Raw genomic sequence first — 26,705 nt, forward strand, 5'->3', positions numbered from 1 at the left:
TCCGTCTTCCCGTGGATACTGCTGCCGCCTGCCGCTAAACTGCGATCCCCTCCCAGCCAGAGCTCCCATCCGCTTTTGTTCACGGACAGAACAGTGCCTGGCACGTAGTAGGCGCTCAGTAAACTTGTGTTCTCGACGGTTCTGGCGTCTCCCAGGGATGTCCGGCCCTTCCCGGCGCCCCCGGTGCTCCCTCCCCTCCCCTCAGGACAATTCCAGGGTCTCTCCCCAGGGGGCCCTCCCCGTCCCGCCCCGTCCCGCCGGCTGGTAAGAATCGGCTGCTTCTCTTAATCCCCGCCCGGGGCTTTCCAGGCGGCACCCGTTAATTGGGCAGACGGGCTGGGCGCCCCCGGGGCAGGACCATGTCTTTGAACCCACGTGGCTTACAGAGTGAATGCTCAATCACAGTTGAGAGTGAATACGGAACTAGTGACCCAGGACTGGGTCCCTTCCTTCCCCAATCTGTCAGTTCTCTACCCTCTAAGAGCGCTAGGAACGGCCGGCCTCGCCTCTCACGCCATGACTGCCCGCGGCACTCAGACCCTCTGCAATGCTTGCTTTGATGATAAGTGACCAGAAGCCCGGGGACCTAGACAGTGCTGTTCAGAGACAGATTCAGAAGCCTTCTGGGGGCTGTTTCCACTTCTCCTTCCACCTCTTTCGCCCGTGGGGCCAGGACAGATTCCAGGCCAAAAACACGCTTCAGGCTCTTCGGTGTGACCCCTTGCAGCCGGAGGGGGAGCACGGGGCAGGGAGGGCGCGCGCGCTCGGGGGGCGGGGCCTAGTCCAGGGCGAGGCGGGGTCGGGGTGGGCCCGGGGCGGAGCCTTGGGCGGGGCGGGCGGGCGCGCGTCCCGGGCCCGGCGGTGGGCTGCGGGCGGCGGCCTCAGCGGGCGGGCGCACTCCGGCAGAGCCATGCTGGCGGCGCGCGTGGAGTATATCGCGCCCTGGTGGGTGGTGTGGCTGCACAGCGTCCCGCACGTCGGCTTGCGCCTGCAGCCGGTGGACAGCACCTTCAGGCCCCGCGATGAGAGTTACCAGGAGGTGAGTCCGCGCCGCCCCCCGACCCGGCGCCCCAAGTCTCCGCGCCACCCCTTCCGCCCTCCCAGCCCGCCGCTCTCCACAGGCGTCCAGACCCCGCCCCCCACTCTCCCCGCAGCCTCTTCGCCCCTTCTCCCCTTTCCCCGCGAGTCCTTGGCCCACGGCCCTCCGGTCTGGGAACTTCATGGGCTGGGACAACTGGAAAGATGGGAGTTAAGCCGGCCGAGGGACACGGGGGGGAAGGGCACAGAGGCTGCCTGCGGGGGGGCGGGGAGGGCAGCGCCGCGCGGCGTAGGGGCATTTGTGCCCGTACCCGGTGATTCCGGCGCGCCAGCTGCGGAGGTGCTGAGGAGGGCCCCGCTGTTTTCCTCCTGCGGTTACAAGACGCGCTCTCTCTGGGAGAAGTTTGGGCAGAAACTGACCGGAGTCTCCCAGTTCATCTCCGCAGCAGCCCTCCTCCCCAGCCCCTGCTTGCAGCGTGGAAGCCGCTGCCAGCACCTCTACTTGGGCCCCTCCTGGAAGGCGACAGAGCTGGGGGAGAGGGGTGTGGACCCTCAGCTACGTGTGGATATTTGGGGGAAGGAAGGTGGCCCCCATCAGCCCCATCTCACACCAGCGCACCCTCCTTCTCTGTACAGACACACCTTCTAGGCCCTGGATTTCTGGGATCTTAGCGGCTTGGACAGCCACTCGCCTCATCCCTGCAATTCTCGCCTTGCCCTGCTCTGCTGGCCTCCGCGGTTTCTGCACCCCTGGGGAGAAGGGGTGCTCCCCAGGCTTCCCCGCCCAGACAGAACTGCAGAATCTCCCAGCCTTCTCAGGTGTGGCCCAGCCCACTCCAGCCCCTGTGGCCAGGCTGAGTAGTTTTCTGTTGGGTCTAAGATTCCGGGGCTGGGAAGTCCAAGATGGGGCCCATTTGTTCAGGACTTTGACCCCCCGCGGCCTCTGCCTGCGTGTCAGGCTCTCCGCAGTCTCCCGGTGTGAGGCCAGTCAGGGCGGAGCGGGACCTCCAGGGAGGCTGAGCAGGAAGTCGGCTGTTCACCTCTCCCCTGCCAGGACTCTCTCCTGCAGGGCGCCGGGGATCCTGATCCACTAGGGTGTGCAGGGCGCCAGTGACAGGGAGTCTAATAATAACCCCTAGTGTCCCCGTCACCCTCGGGCCCCAGGCAGATGGTGCCTGCCCTTCCAGAAGGAGGAGAGAATCAGGACCCCTTCCTGCTCTTAGGCAGGCAGGGATCCGTCGCCAGGTCTGGCTTCCCGAGTTCGCTTCCTTCCCTGTCAGTCTGACCTCCCTCTCCCCAAGCCCTGCCTGGGGAAGGCAGTTCCCTGAGAATGTAACCACCTGGGGAGAGCTCTAGGGAATCTTCCGCTCCCAATGAATGCATGAAAAGAGGCGGATATGATTTCGGAGACAGCTGTGTTGGCTTGCGTACTCTGTGTGTGTGTGTGTGTGTGTGTGTGTGTCCGACCCCACGTCCATGTGTCCCAAACCCTGCGCCCCAGATCCTGCCCCTGGGGTCTCCAACCACAGCTTTCTCCTTTCCCCTGGAGGAAAAGTAAACTCTCGGCCTGGGCGGAGAAGACCTTGGTGTGTGGGGAGGGGCGGTAGGGCACTCCCCCCCCGCCAGAGACAGCTCCCATCTGGCCAGCAGCTGTGGTTGGCAGGGCCTGAGCCTGGGCCACCCGCCTCGGTCCCCTGGAGAGGTGGCAGATGAGCCAGAGGGACCCACTCACAGCCCCTGCCCCTCTCCTCCCCGGGTTCAGACCCTGGCACACTGTGCTGGCATCCCCAGGGCCGCTGCTCCCCGGCCACCCAACACCCAGCCCCACCCCTACCCTCCATGTCCTGCTTAGGCCGCCTGAGGGCTTTGAGTGAGAGCTGAGTCTGGTGAGCCTGGATGGGAAGTCTGGCTCTGGGTATTTATTTAAGGCAGCTCCTATTTTGGTAAGTTCCCCTGTTGTCTGACCGTGGGTCTCTCCTGGACGTCCCCATCTTCGTCCCCTTCCTCCTGAGCGGCGGTCACCGCCCGAGTCAGGGCACCACGTCAGTTAACACCCTGGATTGGTCACCTTCTGCTGTCAGTCATCTCAGTACTCAGCAAACTTGCCTGGGGAGAAGCCCAGTGCGGGGCGGGGGTGGGGGGCTGTCACGTGATAACCAAGGCAGCCAAGGCCTTCTAGGCTCAGCGCTACCGCAGCTGAGTAGATGGGATGGGGGCTGTGCCATCCAGCTATCTGCGTTGGAATCCCAGTTTTGTCACTTACTGTGTGACCATGGCAGGTGTCTGTACCTCTCTGAGCCTCACTTTCCTCCTCTGCAAGTATTAGATGAGATGTCCCTTGAAACATGCTTAGTACATAGAGGGTCCCATAGCACGTGATAGGATCCAGTGACGCAAATCATTACGCAGACTGACCTTGAGGTTCAGAAACGTGTCCACGTACAATAACCCATGGAGAACACAGATGGAAGATCTGTGTCTACAGTCACTGATCAGGAAGGACTGAAAGACTCATGCAGAGGGGGCTTCAGCTCATGCCCCAAATGTCCAAATGAACAGTACCGTCCTGTGGTACTGTGTGTGTGTGTGTGTGTGTGTGTATGTACACAAAGGTTAAATGGAACTGGGAACAGGCAGTGCGTCCTGGAAAGTTCTGGGGCGGGGATGAGCCGTGCAGGGCATCTGGAAGGCAAGGAGGTCTAGGAGTGAAAAGCAGGTCGCCTGGTGACTGGGACATCCTGAGCAAAGTCAGTTCCCAGAGCTTCCTTGAGGAAGCAGAGCTCCCAGTCACTTTCTGGGGTCTTGGGGAGCCATGGAAGCCCCCTGATGGCTGTCCTTCCATCCCTCCCTGCCAGTGGACTTGACCCTGAGTCCTCGCTCAGGCTACCTGGGCTGCATCCACCAGGCTCTTGGGGAGGTCGTGCCCGGTCTGTCTGCAGAGGCAGGTGAGGCGAGCCCCAGGTGGAAGAGGGCGCCCCGGCCCCGCTGGGCCCCCAGCCCCATCCGAGGAAGCAGCCCAGACCTCTCAGCCTGAGTCTGCTGACCTCTGCCCGGGGAGAAGGAGTGGAGATGGAGCGGATCCCTGCTTCAAAGGGCTACTAAAGGGACCCGATCCGTTAGTGGGTGTAAAGCATGTGGCCAGCGCCCGGCACTTCCTAAGTTGCCACAAGCCCTGCTTGACGAGGAGGAAGCCCCAGCTGGCCAGGTGCCCATTGGACAGAGTTGGGGACAACAGGAAGGGTCCCTGGCACTGCCCCCAGCAGTGACTCCCAGAACAAGCCACTTCAGTTTCCTCCTTCAGTTGCCACCGTCGGCATGCAGCCACCTCCCCGGAGAGGTGGGAGACCAGACACCGAGGAGGTGCTGTCCCTGAGAGGCCTGGAGGCTCCAGAGTGCTGCGCCAAGCTTGACTGCTGCTTCTGCCTGCGGATGTGCAGGAGCCTCCTGTGCGCTCCCTGTGTCTTTCCTTGCCCCGCGTCCGTAGCCCAGCCGTTCTCTTGGGACGCGCGTGAGGAAGTAGAGGAGACGCTCTTAATTTTTTACACGAGGCACGGATTTCCGTGTGTTGACGTTACGTGGTTCCGCTCATAGACTCCCCAGAGCGTCCCAAGTGTGTGTCCTTAGGCCGGAGGAGGGGCTAGACCCAGAACTACAGGGCTCCCCCAACTTGGGGGGCAGTCCTCAGGAGGAAAGGCCAGGCGGGGAGGCCCGCCGGCAGGATTTGAGGGGAGCCGAGCTTGGGAAGAGGAAGCCCCCTTCACCCAGTCTGAGCCCTGAGTCACGGTCAGCGGGACAGTCACGCTGTGCCCTGCGCCCTGCGCCCTGCCCCCAGGGGTGGAGGGACTGCACCCTTATCCAGTCACTGCCTCTCCCTCCAGCTCCTCTCGCCCTGGCCTCGCCCCTCGGCTGGCTCACTGTCTCCTGGGGTCTCGGGGCGAGGGGCGTTCGGGCCGTTGCCCACTCCCCCGCCCCAGTGCAGGAGCCCCTCGCGGTGCAGCTGCAGCCTCGGCGTTCCCAGAATGCCAGTCGGTCAGGGTCCTGGGTTTGTGCTCTGGTTTCTCATCGCAAAGTGACAAACCAGAACTAATGGGAGTCACTGCGTCGAGGGAGAGGCCCGAGCCCTGACGCGGGGGCGGGGAGGCGGTGGCCGCAGGAGCTGCCCTGGAACGCTCCTTTCTCGGCGCTGTCGGAACAGGAGGCCGTGTGAGCAGAGCTCCTGGCTTCCTCCTTCCTCTGGACGGGAGGTCCTCCCTGTAACACCCTCCCTGCACCCAGACACAGGGGGACCCGCAGTGTTAATTAGCAGCCGGAAAATAATTGCCCGTTGGCCGCTGGCCGGTGACACCAAGGTGGCCGGTGACACCAAGGTGCCCGTGAGAGATGGCTCTTCAGGCTCCTCTTCCCTCCCCCCTCCAACTGCTCCTTCCCTAACCCTAACCTCTGCCCCTGCCCTCGTGCTCCCAGCGCCCGAGGAAAGTTCTGGAGGGGAACTGCTAACAAAAGGGCCTCCGCATTTGGGTTTCCCAGACAGGGCATCCCCCGGGGCTGGGCTGCACCAAGGGTAATAGAACTGAGGCCAGATGCCCAGCTTGGGGAGCCCCCCCGCCCCCCGGCCTCGGAATCCCAGGGCCCTGCGCACAAGATGGGGCTTGCAGGAGGCCAGGAGTCAGGAGTGACTGTGAGGCGTGAAACGAGGGGAGCCAGGGCAGGGGCTCGGGGGTGGGGATGGGCTGTGGTTTGGAGAGATTGAAACGGCACCAACCCAAGTCGAGATTACTTCCTGGAGGTCCTTCCTTGGTGGATGAGGACCCATGATAGAGTCAGTGGGTTTTCCTGTTTGCGGGGAGATTGAGGGTGAGGCTGTCCAGGGTAGCTGAGAGGAAGTCTGGCTGTTAACCAGTCTCTAATCTATACAAAAGGTTTATCCAGGCTTTTGTTACTTTCTTTTTAATTAGGATTAACTTACAGGGAAGTGCACATCCCTAAGTGTACACCTCAATACGTGTGTGTGTGTGTGTGTGTGTGTGTGTGTGTGTGTGTGAGAGTGTGAGAGAGAGAGAGAGAGAGACCATCCCAGACAAAGTGGATTCCTGACCCCCCAGGAGGCTCCGTCCCACTTGATTCCCTCCCAAAGGTAGCTACTATTCGGACCTCTGTCACTACAGATGAGTTTCTCTGATTTTGCATCTTACGTCAGTTAAACCACACAGTCTCTGCTGTGTCATCTGGCTTGTTTCCTCCACCATTACATCTGTGAGATTCTCCCACATCACTGGCTGTCGCCGCAGTTTACTTTTCCTAACTGCGTCGTATTCCATCGTGTGGCTCCAGTCCCTGTTATCTATCTGATCTCTTGTTGGTGGACATTTCAGTTGTTTCTGGTGTTTGGCTATTACCGCAGTGTTAGGCTGCTGTGGACATTTTTGCATGTGTCTTGTGGGGGACATGAGCCCTCCTTTCTGCCAGGTGAATATACAGGAGTAGGGTTGCTGGCTCTTGGGGTATATGCACACTGCACAGTGGTTTGCAACTTGTGAAGGGGGTCCTGGGCTTTAGCAGAGGGGCCTCAGGCCTGCGAAGGGGTGGCCAGGACAAAGCTTGGCATTTACGTGCACCCCTCAGTCAGAGGCGCTCTGTATATCAACGCTCTGCTAAGTAGAGTCTGAAGAAAAGGTTAAGCTACTATAAACAGTTTGAGAAAGTCTGTTGACACTAATCAGTGTTTCCCCAACTTCAATGAGATACAGATCTCTTGGGATCCTCTCTTGGTGCACTTCTGATTCACTGGGTCCAGGGTGGGGCTTGAGAAGGTGTGTTCTGCATTTCAGAAGATGTCAATGCCCCAGGGTTGGTGAACTTCACTTTGAATAGCAAGGCTCTAAACCCCCATCCTTGCCTTCTTCCCCTTGGCCTGGGGTTACAGGGCCTCCAGTGAGGGGCATGGGTTGGGGGCCGGCTAGTGGCAGCTTCTTCCACCATCTCACCAGGCCAGCCTCCTGGCACAGTCCAGGGGACAGGCCCAGTGGCCCTGACCCGGGAGCCCCAGCGCCTGCCACCCAGGAGGACTTCCGTAGGGGGGTGTGGTCAGGTCCACTGGGCCTTCCCAGCTACCTGAAGGAGGAGGGCTTACCACCCATGCTGCTGAGCCCGGGGTCGGGGAGCAAGTTCCTGGCAGCACCTAAGACATATTTATCCCAGGTGGAGGTGAAAGCCGCACTTCGTCACATCCACCCTGAGCCATCTCTCCTGTCCTCTTCTGGGCTGTCCCCACTGCTTTGGCCATTTGTCCGTGAGGCTCAGAAACCTTGTCGGTCCGGGTGACCAGCAGAGCAGGTCAAGCCAGGGGTCTGCAGGCCGGCCCAAGCCCTCACAGGCCCGAGCGGCTGAGCGGCCTCGGCAGATACCCTCTCCCCTGTGAGGCTCTGCCCACCCCCGTCCAAGACCCCGGGGCTCGGGACTGCAGACCCCAGCCTCTGTGTTCAGAGGCAGCATGCTCCTGCCTGAGTCTTGTCTCCCCCTTAGCCCAGAAGGGCCCCAGTGTCCCCCCAACTCTGCTGATCACCCTGCGCGACAGCCCAGACTGGAGCGCTGGGGGTTCTGGGCTGGGGACGGCTCGGGGCACGTGGGCAGCAAAGCGAGGTTGTCAGCTCAGGAGCCTGACTTAGAGCCAGGTCCAGCCCTGGCTGGCGGCCACCAGTCCTGGTGCCATCTGGTGTCCATCTGGCTGAATCAAGAGATTGGAAGGCAAGGAGTGGGGGGCTCTGGGCCTCCTGACAGACAGCGGCTCCTTCTGCAGGACCCTGAGTTGCTCAGCGGGCCTGAGACGGCATTTCCTCCCCCCTTCAGAATTCTGGGCTTTGCTGCCACAATTGGCATCTGGGGGGTCGCCGTCCCTTTCAAGATGTGATGAGGGGGACGCCCCAGGTGCATCTCCCGACGTCTCCCCCCTCCCCCAGCGCAGAGTTGGCCTCTGGTTGAGGATGTACCCCAATACCTGGAACAAGGCTCTGTGGGGCACATCCGCCAGGGCATCCCTTCCCCGCCCTGCGACAGGCTCCACTCAGCTTCTGAGACACCCCGCCCAGCCCCGTGTCCTCCAGGAGGCCTTGGATGCTCTGATCCCAGGGACGTCCGTCTCCTTGTCTCCCTCAGACACACAGAGCACTGCCCACAGACCTCACTGTCTGGGGATGATTCCTGCCTTGTCTCCTGAGCAGCTCAGAGCATCCATCAGACAAGGCCTGGTCCGCACCTGCATCCAGCTGTGTAAGCCCCGGACCTGGGGGCCAGGCTTGAGCCGTTCCTCCTTCCACCTCTTGTCTCGTGTCCTCCCCCACCCACACCTAAGCTCCTCTGCCCGCCACTCCCCGCCCAGCCCGAGGGCAGGGCGCTTCCCAACACCCCTGCCACCCACGGGACCGAGTGCTGACCCCTGGCCTCTCCCTCCTCAGTCGCTGCTGTTCCTGGGGCTGGTGGCCGCCGTCGGGCTGGGCCTCAACCTCGTCTTCCTCGCGGCTTACCTGGTGTGCGTGTGCTGCTCCCTGCAGAACAGTGCGGTGCAGACCAAGCGTCGCCACCCCTGCTGCATCACCTGGACGGTCGTGGTGGCTGGGCTCGTCTGCTGGTGAGTGTCCCTCTGCGCCGGGCCCGGCGTGCGCGCTCGGGTGGGGAGTCGGAGGGTCTCCGTGTGAGGCTGCGAGGCGGACACAGCGGAAGAAAAGTGGGCCTGACCATCTGGGTCTCCCCAGTGGTCAGCCTGATGACCAGGACACCCCTTCCTCGCCCTCCACTTCCCGCACCACTCCACCCCGCCACCAGCAAACCCCAAGTGGCTCCTCAGCTGTCTGGCCACGTTCTCCTGCCTGAGCTCCGGGTACCTGGATGGGAGGGCCTGACTCCAGGGTGAAAGCTGTGCCTTTTCTCGCCAAACAGTGGGAATCAGATGTCCTGGATGGCGAGGGGAGGCTCCCGAGCCTCCCTAGCCCCTGCCCCGGGGTGGGCCTCTCCAGCCTGGCAGCGAGCTCCCTGAGCAGTTGACCGGTGACATCTCTGCTCTCTGCGTCCTGTCCCCTCCCAGCGGCCGCCCGGGCTCTGCGATCAAAGTCTGACTCCAGTCCAGATCAGTGCCATCTTCTCACAAGATCAATAGCTCTTAGCGCCATCATCTGGGTCTTCTTTGCTTCGGCTGGTGAAGTGAGGCTTTCTAACTGTGTGTCAGAGCCACGCTGCCCAGGCAGTGTACATGCACGCGCGGGCCTTGTGTTCACCAGCTGTATTTTTCTTGTTTCTGTATCTACAGAGGTTTTTCCAAAAGCCTCAGTTCCTCCTGAAACGCTCCGGGGGGTGGTCCTGCTCAAGGGGTGGAATGCCTCATGGCTAATTGTCCATTGTATCCAAGAACCCACAGCACTGTCTCGGCAGCAGGACAAGAGGCAGATGGGGCTCATCCCTAGCGGCTCACCTCATGCCCAGGGCTTTCTTCTCCATTAGATCACGTTCAAGGTCCCGTCCTGCCTGCAGTGTCAGGGCATCTAAGCCAAAAGATGGGCAAGAACTTAAAGCGGCTTTGCAGGGGTGACATAGCACCAAACATGTGGAAGAGAACCAGGGCTGGGTGAGACATGTGGCCGGGGCTTAAATCATAAACTTAAAGGAGAGAGGTTGAGCCATGGTCACAAGTTCAAAGACAAATATGACTCCCAGCAGAAAAGAGCCTCCTGCAAAGTACCTGGTATTAAACAGCCTCCTCCTGAGAGTAAGGTGTGCAGGGCGGGCAGGGAGAGACAGGATGGAGACGGCCAAAGAAACCAGCAGCGCTTGCTACGCAGGCAGCCCTCTCTCCTATGAACTCAGATTTTTCTGAAAAAAATACTGCAAATGACAGAAGAATACTTTGCAACAGTAAGACTGACTTTGGAGGGTCAATTTCAATAAGTAATCATTACCTGCCACTTAAGGAAAACTCAAAACGGGAGTGTATGTGGCACAGCTCCTTCTTCAGAATTCTCCAGGTTACCCGTGCCAGGCACGAGGGAGCCGGCGATAAGAAAAACAGCCACCAGTTATGCTTTCTTGTAGCTCTTGGTCTGTTGGGAGAGACAGAGGATCATATGCTTGTTTGATTTGAGTACTCATGAACGAAAGGGTAATTTTGGAGACAAGGCATAGGTGTGAGGTTGGATGGCCCACTTGAGTCGGGTGTTAACTGGGTGACAAGGGCACCAAGACCAACAGGATGAGAAGGCGTGAACTAGGCAAAGGTGGGGGCAAGTTAGGAGGAGATACTTGCACGCAGAGGGAACTGGAGTGTGTGCAAAGGCCCTGTGGTGGGGGGGAGGGGGGAGCAAAGCTTTTTTTTTTAAATTTATGTTATCGAAGTATAGTTGATTTACAATGTCGTATTAATTTCTGCCATACAACAAAGTGATTCAGTTAATCTTTTTCATATTCTTTTCCATTATGGTTTATCCCAGGATATCGAATAGAGTTCCCTGTGCTACACAGTTGGACCTTGTTGTTCATCCATTCTGTATATAACACTTTGCATCTGCTAACCCCAAACCCCCAATCCATCCCTCCCCCACCCCGCCTCCCCCTTGGCAACCACAAGTCTGTTCTTTGTGAGTCTATTTCTGTTTCATAGATAAGTCCATTTGTGTCATATTTTAGATTATTCTACATATTAGCGATATCACGTGGTATTTGTCTTTCTCTGTGTGACTTACTTCAGTTAGTATAATAATCTCTAGGTCCATCCATGTTGCTGCAGATGGCATTATTTTGTTCTATTTTATGGCTGAGTAATATTCCATTGTATATATGTACCACATCTTCTTTATCCGTTCATCTGTCGATGGACATTTAGGTTGTTTCCGTGTCTTGACTATTGTGAATAGTGCAGCTATGAGCATAGGGGTGCATGTATCTTTTTGAATTATAGTTTTGTCCGGGTATATGCCCAGGAGTGGGATGCACAAAGCTTTTAAGGCACTGAGAGAAGCCAGTGTGGCTGGAGCAGAGGCGGGTGAGGGGGCTGGGGTAGGGGTGCAGCAGGGTGGGTGGAGGAGCAGTAAGTGCAGTGGAGGCCCACAGTTACCTTCACTGGAGTTGTGCTCAGATTGGAGCCCAGTTGGAGTGAGTTGAGGGAGAGAAGCGGGGCGGGGGGGGGTGGCCAACAAAAGCATAAGGAGAAGGGATACGAGGTGAGGCTGGGGGGACTAGGAGGCGGAGGTCTTGCTGAGCTCTGACAGCAAGGATCTCGGGGAAGAGGGGAGATTCAATTCGTAGAAGAAAGAATGAGCAAGGCAAAAGGGATATGAGGAGAGTCCCCAGCGCTCCTCTCTTTGGGGGGCCAGTGATTTAACGTTTGAGAACGAGAGCGGTGCTGTTAAACCAGAGAGGGACAGCACCACAGACTTGTCTCAGACCGGCTGCAATTACACAGCCCCTCCTGAGCCATCACCTCCGATAAATCCATGCACGATGAGAAGACGCAAAAGTAGAATCCTCCGTTGTTGAAAACAGGGAAAGGGAGATTTAAAAGGACCGGAGAGCACTGGCTTGAGGCCGAGTCCCCAGAAAACACTGGATCATGACACAGAGAACTGGCAGAGAAAGTTAGAAACGCAAGGAGCAAACGAAAGGTATTTTTCAGAGCATACTGAAATTTAAAAGATGAAGTGACTAAAGAGAAGCTCATACAAATACAATACATTTAACGTATGAATATTTCTGCACTTGACCAAGGTCCTCCCAGTATCCCTGCGGACGCTGTATTTTCAGATTGTGTGGTGGTGCGGTTAAGTGGATTCAAAGCTGGTTGAACGATTCTGGTTGAATGCAAAGAATACTGATTTACTCATGGGTTCACCAAACTCTAGCTGGTGCGTGCATGCCTGCGTGCGTCAGACACGTGAAGCAGATAGGAGCCTTGTTTTAAAATGCACATTCTCAGACCACACTGGTAACAAATGGGTGCGGTGTGCCCCCCACCCCCCACCTACGCTTTTAACAGATGATTCTGTCCTGTGGTCCATGGACCACTCTCTGAGAAACACTGAATTAGGGGTCAAGGGCACCCTGGGAGGAGGTTTCTATAACAGTCTCCCAGGGGATTCCATCCCAGGTCCTGCCCTGTTTAAAGAAAAAGGGTAAGCGTTTGCACATGTGCCTTCATCTTCCCCACCCCCCGCCCCCCAGAAAATCAGCGTTTTGGATGAAAACTCAAGGAGGCTGTTTAATGAATCTTGAGAGGACCCCCAGCGGTGTGAGTCAGAGAAAGTATGATCGGTGACAGAGGCAAGACTTCGGATGATTTGTTCAGGCTGGAATGTTGGACTAAAACCAACTAGATGAAATTTCACAGGGATGGATTTAAAGTTCCGCTTTTATTTAAAACAAAACAAAAAGCAATAAGGCACTAGAGGAAGAAGGAACGCCTGGGCTTAGCGGCAGTTCCTGGGGAGAAATCCAGGGATATTAATGGACCACAAGGTCAGTGACAGGGAGGGAGGACCCCAGGGCATTCGCCCCCTGTGTCCGGAGCTGGAGGGACCAGCTGGGCTTGGGTGCTTCACTCAGAGGCCACGTTTAAGGGTGACATGGACTGATTAGAGAGAGTTGAACCAGAGGATGATGTAGACCAGGGTCTGGAGGACACATCTGACTCGTAGAGCAGAAAAGGGGTGACACGGAGCCCCATTCAGATGTCTGACAGGGTGCCTTGCAGAATTAGAGGCTTATTCCAGTCTGGCCCCGAGCACAGCCAGGAGCCAGCAGGTATGTGATTTAAGGCGGTAGGCTTCAGCTCAACCTAACTCAACCTAAGAAGGGACTTTCTAGAAGCCGGGACTTTTCAGTAGGACAGATGCCTCATGGGTGGTGTGGGGAAGTGGTGGGGAAAGGATAGAGAATGGAGGGGACATCCCCAACCCTTGGAGGGTTTGGGAGAGGTGAGTGTGATTTCATGAGACCTCAGTGGTCCCCAAGCCCACGTGTGTCAGAGTCACCTGGGGAGCTGGCAAAGGTACGAGTTCCTGAGCCCCTCCCAGACCTACTGTGTAGCATCAAAATCCCTAGGGCCCGGCCAGCAATCTTCCACCCTTCAGAGCCCCGGGACTGGAGAACAGGAGTATTTTCTTGTTGGCTGAATGAAATGTGCTGCAGAGCTAGTTGGCCAGGCCAGAGACCACTGCCCCAGAGCCTTCCTCCCTCCCCCGGCCAGCCCACCTGCCAGAACTCTAGACCACCCCCTCTCCCCTACCCCCAGGAAAGAGTTCCTCAGCTAAAGTCAAAAACCAGCTCTCATGGATGTTTAAAGGCACTTTCATCATAATTGCCAAAACCTAGAAGCAACCGAGAAGCCCTTCAGTAGGTGAATGGCTAAATTGTGTTCATCCAGGGCTTCCCTGGTGGCGCAGTGGCTGAGACTCTGCCTGCTAATGCAGGGGACACGGGTTCGAGCCCTCGTCTGGGAAGATCCCACATGCCGCGGAGCAACTAGGCCCGTGAGCCACAACTACTGAGCCTGTGCGTCTGGAGCCTGTGCCCCTCAACAAGAGAGGCCGCGACAGTGAGAGGCCCGCACACCGCGATGAAGAGAGTGGCCCCCGCTTGCCACAACTAGAGAAAGCCCTCGCACAGAAACAAAGACCCACCACAGCCAAAAATAAATAAATAAACAAATGTGGGGTTAAAAAAAAAAAAAAACCCAGTAAAAAAAAAAAAAAAAAATTGTGTTCATCCAAACGATGGAATATTATTCAGCACTTAAAAAAAGAAAAATGAGCTCTCAAGCTATGAACAAACATGGAGGAATCTTAAATACATATTACTAAGTGAAAGAAGCCCGTCTGAAAAGGCTACATACTGTAGGATTCCAACCATATGACATTCTGGAAAAGGCAAAACCATGGAGACAGTAAAAAGATCAGTGGTTGCCAGGGGTTAGGGATGAGGGAGGGATGGACAGGCAGACCGCAGAGGATTTTAAGGGCAGTGATACTACTCTGTATGAGACTATAATGGCGGATACATTTGGCCAAACCCATAAGATTGTATTACGACACCAAGAGTGACCCTAATGTAAACTGGGACTTTGGGTGAGAATGATGTGTCCATGTAGGTTCATCAGTTGTAACAATTGTCCCATTCTGGCGGGGGCTGTTGACGGCAGGGGAGGCAGTCTGGGCCTGTGAGGCGCCACAGGGTATATGGGAAATTGCTCTACTTTCCATTCAGTTTCATTGTGAAGTCAAAACGGCGCTAAAAAATAGTATACTAACAAAATTTCTCCTCTGGGTGTCACCTCTAACTTTGGGGTCTTGCCCCTAGTGCTGCGGTGGGCGTTGGTTTCTATGGAAACAGCGAGGCCAGCGACGGGGTGTACCAGCTGATCTACTCCCTGGACAATGCCAACCACACCTTCTCTGGGATCGATGTGCTGGTAAGGTCGCGGGCAGCCGGTGAGGTCACCGTGGTGGGAACGAGAGCCCCAGTCAGAGCCCAGCCAGCTCGGCTCCAAGGGGGCCGGACTCCCCTTGGGGCTGCCAGTTGGTCCCGCCAGGAGCCAACCGGCGATTTCTGCTCCCCAGGCTGGGGGGCGGAGGGCACAGGGGGCAGGGGTAGGAGTGAGGACTGAAGGAGAAAGGCTGCGGGGTCCTGGGGGGCAGGACGGCTGTGGGATCAAAGCCCGTCCATCTTCAGCAGAGCTGAGCACTGTGCCATTTGTTCAAGAGGCCCCTGAATGTGGAAAGTCAGCCCCGCGGTGTTCTCTGTGTCCACGTTCAGTGCTGGGTGTAGAGTATGGTGGGTGGCGTCCAGGAGATGTCAACACTCTTCAAAAACAAGTGAAGAGGGGCTTCCCTGGTGGCGCAGTGGTTGACAGTCCGCCTGCCGATGCAGGGGACACGGGTTCGTGCCCCGGTCCGGGAAGATCCCACGTGCCGCGGAGCGGCTGGGCCTGTGAGCCATGGCCGCTGAGCCTGTGCGTCCAGAGCCTGTGCCCCACGACGGGAGAGGCCACAACAGTGTGAGGCCCGCGTACCGCAAAAAAAAACAAGTGAAGAGCCCCAAACCCCGCAAGGTGTCCTCCGGGCTCTGGTTTCCAGGCGCCGTGACTCCAGCTGGGGGCTAAGGGTGAAGGATGTGCTGGGCTGGCCAGAGGAGAGGTAGGAGTTTCCGCCCAGGGAAGAGGTCCACTTGCTGAGCCTCGAGGGCCGGGAGAGTCAGGGTCTTCAAAAAAGGTAGCCCATGGCCCCCAGTGCTTGTCACTTTCTCTCTGGAAGCACTGGCTCTTTCCAGCTGATTTCCCAGCAGCCCCTGGTGCCCTAGGAGCCAGGCTCCAGGGCAGTTTTCAGAAATGCCAGTCCTGTCCCCCATCACCTCTGGGCCAGTTCCCCAGTAGAGGGGTGACCTCAGCAAATGAGCAATTGTGTCAGGCAGCCTCAGCCACACAATCCAGCCCCGACCAGAGCCTGTGGACTTCATCCTGGTGCTGCTTTAGGAGGATTCGACCTCAGTGCCCCTCCTCTCCCTTAAGCTCCTCTCAGGCCTTAATCCCCCAGCCCAGCTCCTCCCAGGAGGGACTCCCTTAAAGAGACAGCTGTGCTGCTCCTTGGGGGTACGGCTGGGTGCTGGGTGCCGTGGCTCTGGCCTCAGAGAGTCCTTCTGGGGAGCCGAGGGTCACACACCAGAGCAGGGGCCCAGCTCTCCTGCTGAGCTCATCCAACCACCGCCTGTGTCCACTGGGACCCATCCCTGGGGACTGAGAGCTGTCTGGACACTGGGCTGGAGCAGCTCTAATGGGGCGAGGATGGGGCGGATGGGATGGGGGAGCTGAGGGGCCGAACGCCGCCTGACCAGCACTGGGTGGGGCCCGGGTACGACCTGGCCTGGGGGGAGCTCACTCCCTAGGGACCCCCGCCCTCCGCTCTGCCCTGGTGGGGAAGGGGCTCCACCCACCAGCACAGAACCACTGGAGGAAGAGCCAGGCCCTGAAGGAGAATCCCTTCCCCGGGAAGCCCCAGAGCCATGACCTTCACTGGCTGACTTGTGACCATTGTAAGGAATGACCCGTGCCTCCCCAGGGCTGAGGAAGAAAGTCCCAGAGCCGCCCTGATGGGAAGATTCAAGCTTTTCATGTCCTTATCCCCCGTAGATGAGCTGGGCCTGAGACCCCCAGGCTGGGCCCAAGACCCCCAGGCTGGGCCCGTGAGCCATGGCCGCTGAGCCTGCGCGTCCCGCAACGGGAGAGACCACAACAGTGAGAGGCCCGCGAACCGCAAAAAAAAAAAACCAAAAAAAAAAACCAGCCCCTGGGAGCTCAGCTGGCTCAAGTTTGAGCCACATGTTCTGGTGGCCACTGAGGCTCCTCTGGGTTCTCCTTTGCGTTGGCATCAGGGCTGTGGGCAGCCCTGGGGAAGGAACTGGGCACAGAGAGGTCGTGTTGCTGCTCCAGGGTAGGGAGCTAGTATGTGTTAGAGCAAGTACTGGAACCCAGGGGTCTGGTCTTAGCCTTTCCCTTCAAGGCTCTGAGATGGGGGCCCTGCCCCCCGTCTGCCAAGGCTCCACCCCTTCATCTCCTGGCACTTCATCCCCTGCCTGTCTAGAAAACCTCATTAGCTCCTTCTCTAAGAGGGAGCTTCCTCCGTCTCAGAGATTTTCAAACTTGAGCTTGCATCAGAATCCCCTGGAGGGCTTGGTAAACACAGAGGGGGGGGCCCACCCCAGACTTTCCAATTCTGTAGGTCTGGGACCAGGCTGAGAATTTGCATTTATAACGAGTTCCCAGCTGATAACACGGATGCTGCTGGTCCAGGGGCCGCAGCTGGAGAACCACGGCTCCGTCCTCTGGGGCAACAGCTTCCTCTACCACCTGCTAGCTCGCCCCTAACCCCACCCCAGCCTGGGGAGCTGAGCCGGCCCTCCCGATTGAAGAGTTTCTCTTCCCTGTGGGAGAGCCTGATCCACCTCTGTGTGTTCCCATGCCCATCTCCCCCTGGGGAGCTCTGTGCCGGACCTCTAAGGACTGGAGTTGGAGTGGGGGAGCCGGGGGTGTAAGTAGGTCAACACTGTGATTTTATTTTTTTCTATTTTGTTTCGTTTCCTATGGGAAGACATCAGGAGGAAAGAGAGGGCCTGGCTTTGGTTTTTTTTTTCCAAGGAGGAATTTAAGAAATAGAGAAGTTAAACATGTAGAGCTATGGAAGGGGGAAAAAAGTGGCCTTACAGGAACAGCTTACAGAGCACTTTTTTTTTTTAATTTTTTTTTTTTTTTTGGCTGTGTTGGGTCTTTGTTTCTGTGCGAGGGCTTTCTCTAGTTACGGCGAGCTGGGGCCACTCTTCATCGCGGTGCGCGGGCCTCTCACTATCGCGGCCTCTCTTGTTGCGGAGCACAGGCTCCAGACACGCAGGCTCAGTAGTTGTGGCTCACAGGCCCAGTTGCTCCGCGGCATGTGGGATCTCCCCAGACCAGGGCTCGAACCCGTGTCCCCTGCATTGGCAGGCAGATTCTCAACCACTGCGCCACCAGGGAAACCCCCTAGAGAGCATTTTTAACGGCCCTGTGATCTAAAGTGTGCTAGTTATCATATAGGAATATGAACATATCACACAGTACAGGTCTTGCTCCCAATATTAACATTTATTAAGAGTGCCTTTGGATCGGGCTTCCCTGGTGGCGCAGTGGTTGAGAGTCCGCCTGCCGATGCAGGGGACGCGGGTTCGTGCCCCGGTCCGGGAGGATCCCACATGCCGCGGAGCGGCTGGGCCCGTGAGCCATGGCCGCTGAGCCTGCGCATCCGGAGCCTGTGCTCCGCAACGGGAGAGGCCACAACAGTGAGAGGCCTGCGTACCACAAAAAAAAAAAAGAGTGCCTTTGGATCAATGGCTGCAAAGCCTTTGTCCGTTGATCTTATTGAATTGAAAAGGCACGTTTATGAGGGTGAGGTTTAGTTATTGAATTCATTTGTACATGCCCAGCGTCTCTGCACTTTGGTATCTCTTGGTCCTTAGCCAGCTTGTAAGAACCAGCAACAAGCCGGGAAAAGGAACAAGCCGCTGACACTGAAAGAAATAAAATGCAGCAAAGGGGGCCGTTCTCTTTTCTGGAACCGGGAACTCCTAGCGCAGGTGTGACGGCCCCAAAGTCGCTGTCAAGTCCCCCCTAATGCGGAGAAACAGCGTTTGCTGCCAGGAGTCGGGTCTGATCACCTCCCTGCAGAGCTCTCCCCATGGGACGCTCCTAAACCTTCTCTGGGTCTTTTTTTTTTTTTTTTTTGGCAGTACCACAAGGCTTGCGAGATCTTAGTTCTTTCTCCGACCAGGGATTGAATCCATGGCCCTCGGCAGTGAAAGCGCAGAGTCCTAACCACTGGACCGCCAGGGGACTCCCATTCTGGGTCGTTTTCCTCTTCCTTTCAGACCTGGGGGAGCTGAAGACTGCCTGCAGGAGTAGCACACACTCCCCGCTTCCAACCAGTTGTGCTTGTTGGTGTAGCATGACAGTTTCAGAGCAATGAAGCCCTTCTTCCCCTCGTGCTGACACCCAGGCTCAGAACGGGCTTGGCAGGGAGGTGCTTGGGGTTCCCAGGCTGGGTCTCCATCCCCTGGCAGGACCCTGCATCTGGGCTATCGAGAGGCACCTTTCTAATTCTTGTGGTCCTTGTTGGCAGGCCCAGGAGAGTCACCTCCATTGACCTTCCCTCTCTACTTCTGAGCAGAGAGATGCTTCCTTTAGGGTCTGCTCGGCTCCAGGCAGGACAAACATGGGGGGCGGAGAGGGAAACAAGCACAGAGAAGGCGCCGATTTCCTCCTCCTGTCACGTGTCCCAGCTGCTCGGAGGCAGGATCCCGTCTGCCTGTATTATTTCAAAGTTCCATTGTTCTGCTCTCACTCGGGGGGTTCAGGACGCTGTGGGCTGTCGTTTGCTCTACAACAAAGCCTTTCTCTTGTGAGACGCTGAGAAAGCCTATTGTGGGAACAAAAGGTCAGGTAGCAACAGAGGGACTCCTCAGTTTAAACATTTTATTCCTCACCCCCCAAAAGAATTCATCACCCAAGGTGTTTAAACTTTGAAGAGAATCTTCAAGGAAGAAAAATGGCTTCTCTTGTTTGTTTCCCCATCTGGGTCTGTCTTTCTAGGAAAGCACTGTGTCTTGGAGCCCAGGTCCTGGTTAGGGCCAGATCGAGCCCGTCCCCTGGATGAAGGGACCCACGGGCTGGGCGGGTAGTGGGAGCCTCTGCTGTCCATCCTCCGTCTGGACCACAGCCTCATGACTCTTCAGGGCTGGGGGTGGCGCCCGTGGGGCACTCATTCAAGGCCAAGCTCTTCTCCTCCAGAGTTTGAGGCAGAGGGTTTACCTCTCTGGCTTCCTCCCACCCGAGGCCAGACTCAGAAGCCCCGCCCCTCCCCAGGTATCTGGAACCACCCAGAAGATGAAGGTGGACCTCGAGCAGCACCTGGCCCGGCTCAGTGAGATCTTTGCCACCCGGGGAGATTACCTCCAGACGCTGAAGTTCATGCAGCAGATGGCGGGCAACATCATTGTCCAGTTGGCAGGAGTGCCCGTGTGGACAGAGGTCACCGAGGAGCTGACCGAACTGGCCAACCAGACCGGCTACGTGGAGTACTACCGGTGAGGGGCCCCGGGGAGGGGTGATGGGCCTGCACCAGCTTCCTTCATCCAAGCCAGCGTCTTGGGGCTTGGGCTGGGAAGTGCCACCAGAAGGTCTTAATAAGCCTTAATGACTGAAATCCCTAGGACATGAGAGCTGGTGGGGGCCGAGCGGTGGGCATGTAGTACAGCCTGCTTGTACAGGCAGGCGCTGAGCCCCAGGGAGGGGCAGTGATGTGCCGAGATCTCAGAGCAGGAGGCTGGACCTGGCCTCCCACCCCGCACACAGCAAGGGGCTCCTCCGGGACCAGCATCCTCTGTGGCTGGTGCTGGGTGAAGTACTGGTGGCTTATGGGTTCCTCACCTGCCCGGGTTTCTGGGACAGGGTTCCCTGCACCTGCATTCTCAGCCACAGAGGTGCAGGGGGTCGGGGAGATGGCAGCCTCTTTGCCTCCCCCCAATGGCAGCTGCTTAGCAAGCTCAGGGGTGCCTCCTGCCTGAGTGGTGTGGTCTGTGGGGCACCACCCCACCTTTGCCATATCAGGTATGCAGGTTCACACCTGTGTCATCGAGCCTTTGGGGTTTCATTTACGTCTCCCCTGCCTCCCCATCACCCAAACCCCATCCCAGGTGAAGGCACTGGACACAGGCCAGCTGACCAGGGACCAGCTGCCCTCCCTCCACGCACACGGTCTGGTGAAGGTCAATCTGGGGACAACCAAGAAAGGAGGAGGCAGTCCCGGCTTTGGGGGGCTCCCAGCCGAAGGGTGACACCCACTCATGGCATACACGTCCTTGCACACCCAGGGCAGGGCGCCTGGCATGGAGGCAGTGCTGGGGAGCAATGGGCACAGGAGCCCCGAAGAGCAAGTATCTGCTCTTTGGATGCCCCTTCTTCCACACACCCCGCCCAATTTGTTGCCTCCCCTTCAAGCCATTAGCAAAGGTCAGAGTCTTTACCACAACGTTGCACAGGTTACTCTGGATTCATTTCCCCTTTATGAGAAAGCCCCATCCCAGGCTGAACTGACCCAGAGAAAATGCTTCTGGTGGCCTCTGGCCAGAGACCTCCCCACCCAGGGCTCTCCCTTCCCTGGGGTAGGAGATGGCCGGGCCCCAACCAAGGGGAGCTCATGAGGCCCCCCTGGCCCTGGACAGCGCTCCTTGTTCCTCCCCTCCCGCCCATCCAGCCCCTGCCTTTCCAGATGTCACCAGTGCAGCTTCCCACCAGATGTTTTTCTGCTCACGTGCAAAAGCACCTTTCTCCCAAGTGACCAAAAAGAAACTGCCAACTCTAAGGACTGGTTGTGACTTGTGACCCAATACAGTGGCATCTGATTAGTCCTGTGACATGAGGGACAGTCATTGCCTGAGCCTCCTAAATCTTTTTGTCGTGGAAAGTAAGTATCCATTTTGGGGGGGATTTTTTGGGTTTTTTTTTTTTTTTTGCGGTACGCGGGCCTCTCACTGTTGTGGCCTCTCCCGTTGCGGAGCACAGGCTCCGGACGCGCAGGCTCAGCGGCCATGGCTCACGGGCCCAGCCGCTCCGCAGCATGTGGGATCTTCCCGGACCGGGGCACGAACCCGTGTCCCCTGCATCAGCAGGCGGACTCTCAACCACTGCGCCACCAGGGAAGCCCTAGGTATCCGTTTTGACCCTGCCATTCTCTCTGAGTAGACCTAACCTGGGGCCATGTACACCAAAGGGCCTAATGTGGGCATTTTGAGAATGACTATGGTGAAATAAGTCAGAATGTATGTATCAACCGGGACGTTTAAGATGATTTTATGAAAAACTGGGGTAAGTGGTGACCGCTGCACAGTATCTATTTCAATGTGGGTGACTGAGCGCGTCCCCTGGAGCCCCCATCCCCAACTTCCACCCCTGTTCAGGTCTAGTTCAAGGTTAGCACCTGTGGCTTCTGGACGTTAGTGATGTTCTGTCCTTTCCCCTCATCTGCTGTTGGCTCCCGCCTCTTGCCTGAGCTGCCCTAAAACAAAAGCCTTATTTTATTCTTCATGACCTAACCAGTCGTAGGGGCTGGGTCTCCTTTGGACAGCCTCCTCATCTTTGCTTTCCAAATGGTTCTAGAGCGCAGCCATCCAGCTAAGCAAATTCTTTTTAGTACTTTTACACAAGGCCTGGCTAAGTATCGGAGGCAATTAAAAAGCCAAGAGACTCCTCTCCGGAGATTTACAAAGGGTGTAACAGCAAGCGCATCAACACCGGATATGGGAGGAGCTGAGAGAGTAGGGGTCTGAGCTGCTCCTGCGAGAGCCAAGTTCTTGGTTAGAAACACAGCCCCAGGTCATCACCAGGCTCCTCTGGGAAAACGCATCCGCCTCGCAGAGCTGTTTCCAGGAACCCTTTACTACACAAGGAGGTGTGGATGCCTTGAAACACAGTCATCGTGGAGAGTGGGTTAGAAGCAGTCCTAGCTGATTTCCTGCTAATGTGCAGAGTAGAGGAGAGAGAGGTAACGAGAAACCTTTATGTTGGAAACATGAAACCAGGACTTTGAGAGGCGCCTGGTGGCTGGCTGTGTCTCTTGTAGGAAGGCTCCGAGACATGGAGAGTCTGGAATTCCTGGTCCAGGCTCTTCTCCCACGGGCCTCAGTTTAACAGTCTGTAGAACGAGCTTCTTTTTTTTTTAATTTTTTTTATTTTTTGCTGCGTTGGGTCTTCATTGCTGCGCGCGGGCTTTCTCTAGTTGCGGCGAGCGGGGGCTACTCTTCCTTGCGGCGTGCGGGCTTCTCATTGCGGTGGCTTCTCTTGTTGCGGAGCACAGGCTCTAGGCACGTGGGCTTCAGTAGCTGTGGCGCACGGACTCAGTAGTTGTGGCGCACGGGTTTAGTTGCTCCGCAGCATGTGGGATCTTCCCAGACCAGGGCTCGAACCCATGTCCCCTGCATTGGCAGGCAGATTCTTAACCACTGCATCACCAGGGAAGCCCTGTAGAATGAGATTCTAATGCTAGATGTTCCTGAGGTTCTTTCAAGCTCCGACTCTGATTCTAAGAAGACTGGCTCTTGGTGGCCTCGTCCTAGTGGAGGGCGGGGCGGGCTCTGCACTTCCCCAGAGCCGCTAGATCCATTCCTGGGAGCTCCAGAGACTACAGTGGCTGCCCCGGCTCCGCTCCAGGCAGGGAATCGAGGATTTTGATTAGTCCCCTTTTTGAGGCGTTTAGCCTCCATTCGTAAAGGGGGAAGGAACCTCGTTTGGCTGCCAGGCGGCCTCCAGCATGCTCTCCCCCACTTGGAGCTTCTTTGTCACTTTCTTCCAGATCCACCCCACTCCCTACCCACACGCCAAGCTCTTTCTTACCCTCCTTGTGGTATTAGTGAAGCAGAAAACCTTTGCTGGAGAGAAGTCAACGAATTTACTTGGCTTTTGCATCAAGAGACATAATGATCAGAAGACTTCCCTCTTCTGGGACTAGGAGAAGCCCCTTCTCTCTGCTCCCTGCCTTCTCCGTCCACCAGTCCCCAACGCTCAGACTGGTCCCCCAGCGCAGGGCCGATGGAAGTGGCTGCTCGGCGAGGCTGGAGCTGAGCTGTGAGGGCACCTTGGGATCCTGTTTGGAAGGGAACCAACCAGGGTGCTTTGCTTGGGATCTTGTGAGCGCCCTTGGACTTGGGTACCCTGGGCTCTGCAGCCCGTGCTTTGGAGAAGCAGAAAAGCAGGGACCCCGGAATCCCTCTGCCTTTCTTTGTTTCCCTTTTCATTTAGCGAGCACTTAATCCTCACAGAGTTCCGGCCTCCTTCACAGGTTTGCAAACTGAGGCTCAAGGGGGGAGGGGGGGTGCAACTTGCCAGGTTCTCCAGCTTGTGTGACTGCCTTTCCCCAACACCTCAGCCCTGGGTGGGCAGCAAAAGGCCAGAGGAGTGAGGGGCTGGGAGGCCTGGAGGTTCTTGGTGCCCTGGGATGACCTGGCCTGGGCTCCCTTGCCCCACCCCGAGCTCCTGATGGTCTGGGGATGAGCCCACTCATCCGAGAAGCCCCTGGCCCTAAGCTCGGTGCCTGGCACAAAAGGTGGTTGAAATCAAAACCTAATCAAGGGCTTCCCTGGTGGCGCAGTGGTTGAGAGTCCGCCTGCCGATGCAGGGGACACGGGTTCGTGCCCCGGTCCGGGAGGATCCCACATGCCGCGGAGCGGCTGGGCCCGTGAGCCATGGCCGCTGAGCCTGCGCGTCCGGAGCCTGTGCTCCGCAACGGGAGAGGCCACAACAGTGAGAGGCCCGCGTACCGCAAAAAAAAAAAAAACCTAATCAAAAAGATATATGTATAACTGAATCATTTTGCTGTACACCTGAAACCAACACAACATTGTAAGTCAACTACGTACACTCCAGGACTTCCCTGGCAGTCCAGTGGTTAAGACTCCGCGCTTCCACTGCAGGGGGCGTGGGTTCGATCCCTGGTCAGGGAGCTAAGATCCCACATGCTGCCGGGCGTGGCCAAAAAGGAAAGAAAAAAACTATACTCCAATATAAAATAAAAATTAAATTTAAAAAAATAGGACTTCCCTGGTGGCGCAGTGGTTGAGAGTCCGCCTGCCGATGCAGGGGAGATGGGTTCGTGCCCTGGTCCGGGAAGATCCCACATGCCGCGGAGCGGCTGGGACCGTGAGCCACGGCCGCTGGGCCTGCGCGTCCGGAGCCTGTGCTCCGCAACGGGAGAGGCCACAACAGTGAGAGGCCCGCGTACCGCAAAAAAATAAATAAATAAAATAAAATAATAAAAATAAATAAATAAAATAAAATAAAATAAGCTACAAGGATATATTGTACAATGTAGCCAATATTTTATAATAACTATAAACGGAGTATCACCTTCAAAACTTGTGAGCCACTATATTGTACACCTGAAATTTATGTAATATTGTACAGCAACTATACTTCAATTTTTTTTAAAAAGTTGAAAAAAAAAGGAAATGAAAGGAGAAATTTATTTCCTCGGTTGCACCAGCCATGTTTCACATTCTCGTGGCAACACGTGGGTAGTGGCAGAGAGAGTGGACAGTGCAGAGGTGGTCCACTTGCATCACTGCAGAAAGTTCAGGGGACCGTGCTGGTTCAGACATTCAGCCGGGGCAGGGGAAGGTGACTCCTTTGTCCGGGCAGAAGCGGGGTGCAGCTCCCGGAGCCCAGAGGAGCTGTCCGCCATGCACGCTGGGTTCTTCCCCTCCGGGGCAGGGGCGCCCCCTGGTCTAGTTTGCTTAGCCACTGGCTGTGGGCGGTTTGTATCACGAAGGGTCCAGCGGGCCTGGGGCAGTGATCCAAGCCTCCCTGGTGGGCCCCAGGTGGGCAGTTGTGCCCTGCTCCCCCTGACCATCCCCTCCGGTCTGCTCAGGTGGCTCTCCTACCTCCTGCTCTTCGTCCTGGACCTGGTCCTTTGCCTCCTCGCCTGCCTGGGACTGGCCAAGAGCTCCAGGTGCCTCCTGGCCTCGTGAGTAGCCCCGCCTCTGGGCCTGGGACAGGAGCTGGCCAAGGGTGTGGGGTGACAGTGCCACCATCAGAGAGATGAGGGCCTGGAAGGGCTGGGAGGATGTAGTGGGGGCAGCAGCCACTGACTCACCATCTGGACACCAAGCCAGCACCAGGCTTTCTTCCACGTGTCCCCTCCCTCCTGGGCCTGACTGTTGAGCCACTGAGGCGTTAGAGCCACTCTCTTCCTCAGCTTGCGCCCTCACTGCCGTGTCTCTTCGGCTCAGGGACCTGTGCCCCAGGCATCGGTCCATATCCCTCTGCCAGCAGTCAGCGGGGCAATGTCAGGGCAGGGGCTGAGGCTGCCCTCAGGGCCACTGCAAGAGTCTGGGGGTCGGGGGGACAAGATCGTAGCCGAGAGGAAGGGCGCTGAAGGTTGGCGGGGTGACAGCCATCACGGGGTCCCCCGCCTGCCGGCCTTGGCCTGGATCCCACCAGCAGCTGCCTCTCTCCTAGGGTGCTGTGCTCTGGGGTGCTGGCCCTGCTTCTCAGCTGGACGTCCCTGGCTGCCGACACTGCTGCGGCAGTGGTGAGTTGGGGGGCCCGGGGGTGCTGGGTGGTCTGACCAGGTGGTCCATCTGTCTGGTGGTGCATCGATGTGTCCCGTCCAGCGTCCCCGGGGCAGGGCCAGCTGCCAGTCTCAGTCCCTAACCTAGAATCCCAGAGTCTCAGGACTAAAGGGGCTGGGCTCATCTGTGCCAGCCCCCTCCCCCTTCAGATGGGGACACAGGCCCGGGGAAAGGAAGGGCCTTGCCCAGGGTCACGAGGCATTTCGGGGCAGAGCCAAGATAAGACCCTTGAAGCCTGATCCCTTTCCCGCCCTGCTGGCCCATTCCCAGCCACGGCTTCTGAGGATGGGCACAGATAACCAGGTGCCTTCTCTCTGGATATAAAGAACTAACCAGGTCTGGTGGGTGTGGGCGGCGTTTGAACCTCAGACTGGAGAGCCCTCCAGCTTCAGAAGCACACTCCTGGGCCGGCTTCCCCGGTGTCAGGAACGTGGAAGGTGGCGTTTCACCTGCTTCCCGTCCCCTTGCCCTTGGACTCACACACACCATCTAAAATGCAGTGGTGTATGTTTCCTGATGTGGTGCCTCGAGATGTGAACAAAACAAAACCAAGCATGCACACACACACACACACACACACACACACACAAGGTGGGTCAGGAGTGTAAGCGGGGAAGCTTCCTATGCAGGTATGTTTGGTCTTTAATAGGTCTAATGCTCTAGAGAAGCTGTGTGCATGTCATTCATTCGTTCGTTCGTTCGTTCAGCTGATGTTTGTCTGTGTGGCACTCAGTAGTGCAGGTGCCTGGGGTGCAGAAACAGGAGGACGTGATGTTTGCCCTTGACTAAGTCGCAGCCCGCGGAAGAAAGACATGTAGGCAGATCATTGCCATCCCATGTGAATCGCTACATGGCGGTGCACAGTGTGTGGGGGGGGGCACAGGGGGCAGGATGTACCAAGGGATTTCAGGGAACCCCTAGCTGACTTAAGGGCCACAGAGTAACCCCGTGACCTGCATCCGTTCTGCCCTTTCAACCTGGGGAGAAAAGTAAAG

General features: G+C 57.2%; 1 protein-coding gene across 6 annotated transcripts in view; it reads left to right on the forward strand.

Annotated features, from left to right (window-relative positions):
• The first annotated feature begins 856 nt into the window (after positions 1-856).
• Positions 857-26,705, forward strand: part of TTYH2 (tweety family member 2) — a 40,564-nt gene continuing 14,715 nt past the window's right edge. For 4 of the 6 annotated variants that reach the window (XM_081220123.1, XM_081220126.1, XM_081220125.1 and 1 more), the window contains exons 1-6: positions 857-1,039; positions 8,490-8,662; positions 14,371-14,482; positions 19,454-19,674; positions 25,008-25,103; positions 25,598-25,670. In XM_081220123.1, the coding sequence (XP_081076249.1) occupies positions 911-1,039; positions 8,490-8,662; positions 14,371-14,482; positions 19,454-19,674; positions 25,008-25,103; positions 25,598-25,670 (804 nt within the window). In that variant the 5' untranslated portion in view covers positions 857-910. Of the gene's footprint in view, positions 1,040-8,489; positions 8,663-12,454; positions 12,532-14,370; positions 14,483-19,453; positions 19,675-25,007; positions 25,104-25,597; positions 25,671-26,705 lie in introns of those variants that run through there. The other 2 variants (XM_081220127.1, XM_081220128.1) reach the window with 2 other exon arrangements.

The sequence above is a fragment of the Mesoplodon bidens genome, assembly GCF_964165515.1.
Source record: "Mesoplodon bidens genome assembly, chromosome: 19".
Classification (NCBI taxonomy): domain Eukaryota; kingdom Metazoa; phylum Chordata; class Mammalia; order Artiodactyla; family Ziphiidae; genus Mesoplodon; species Mesoplodon bidens.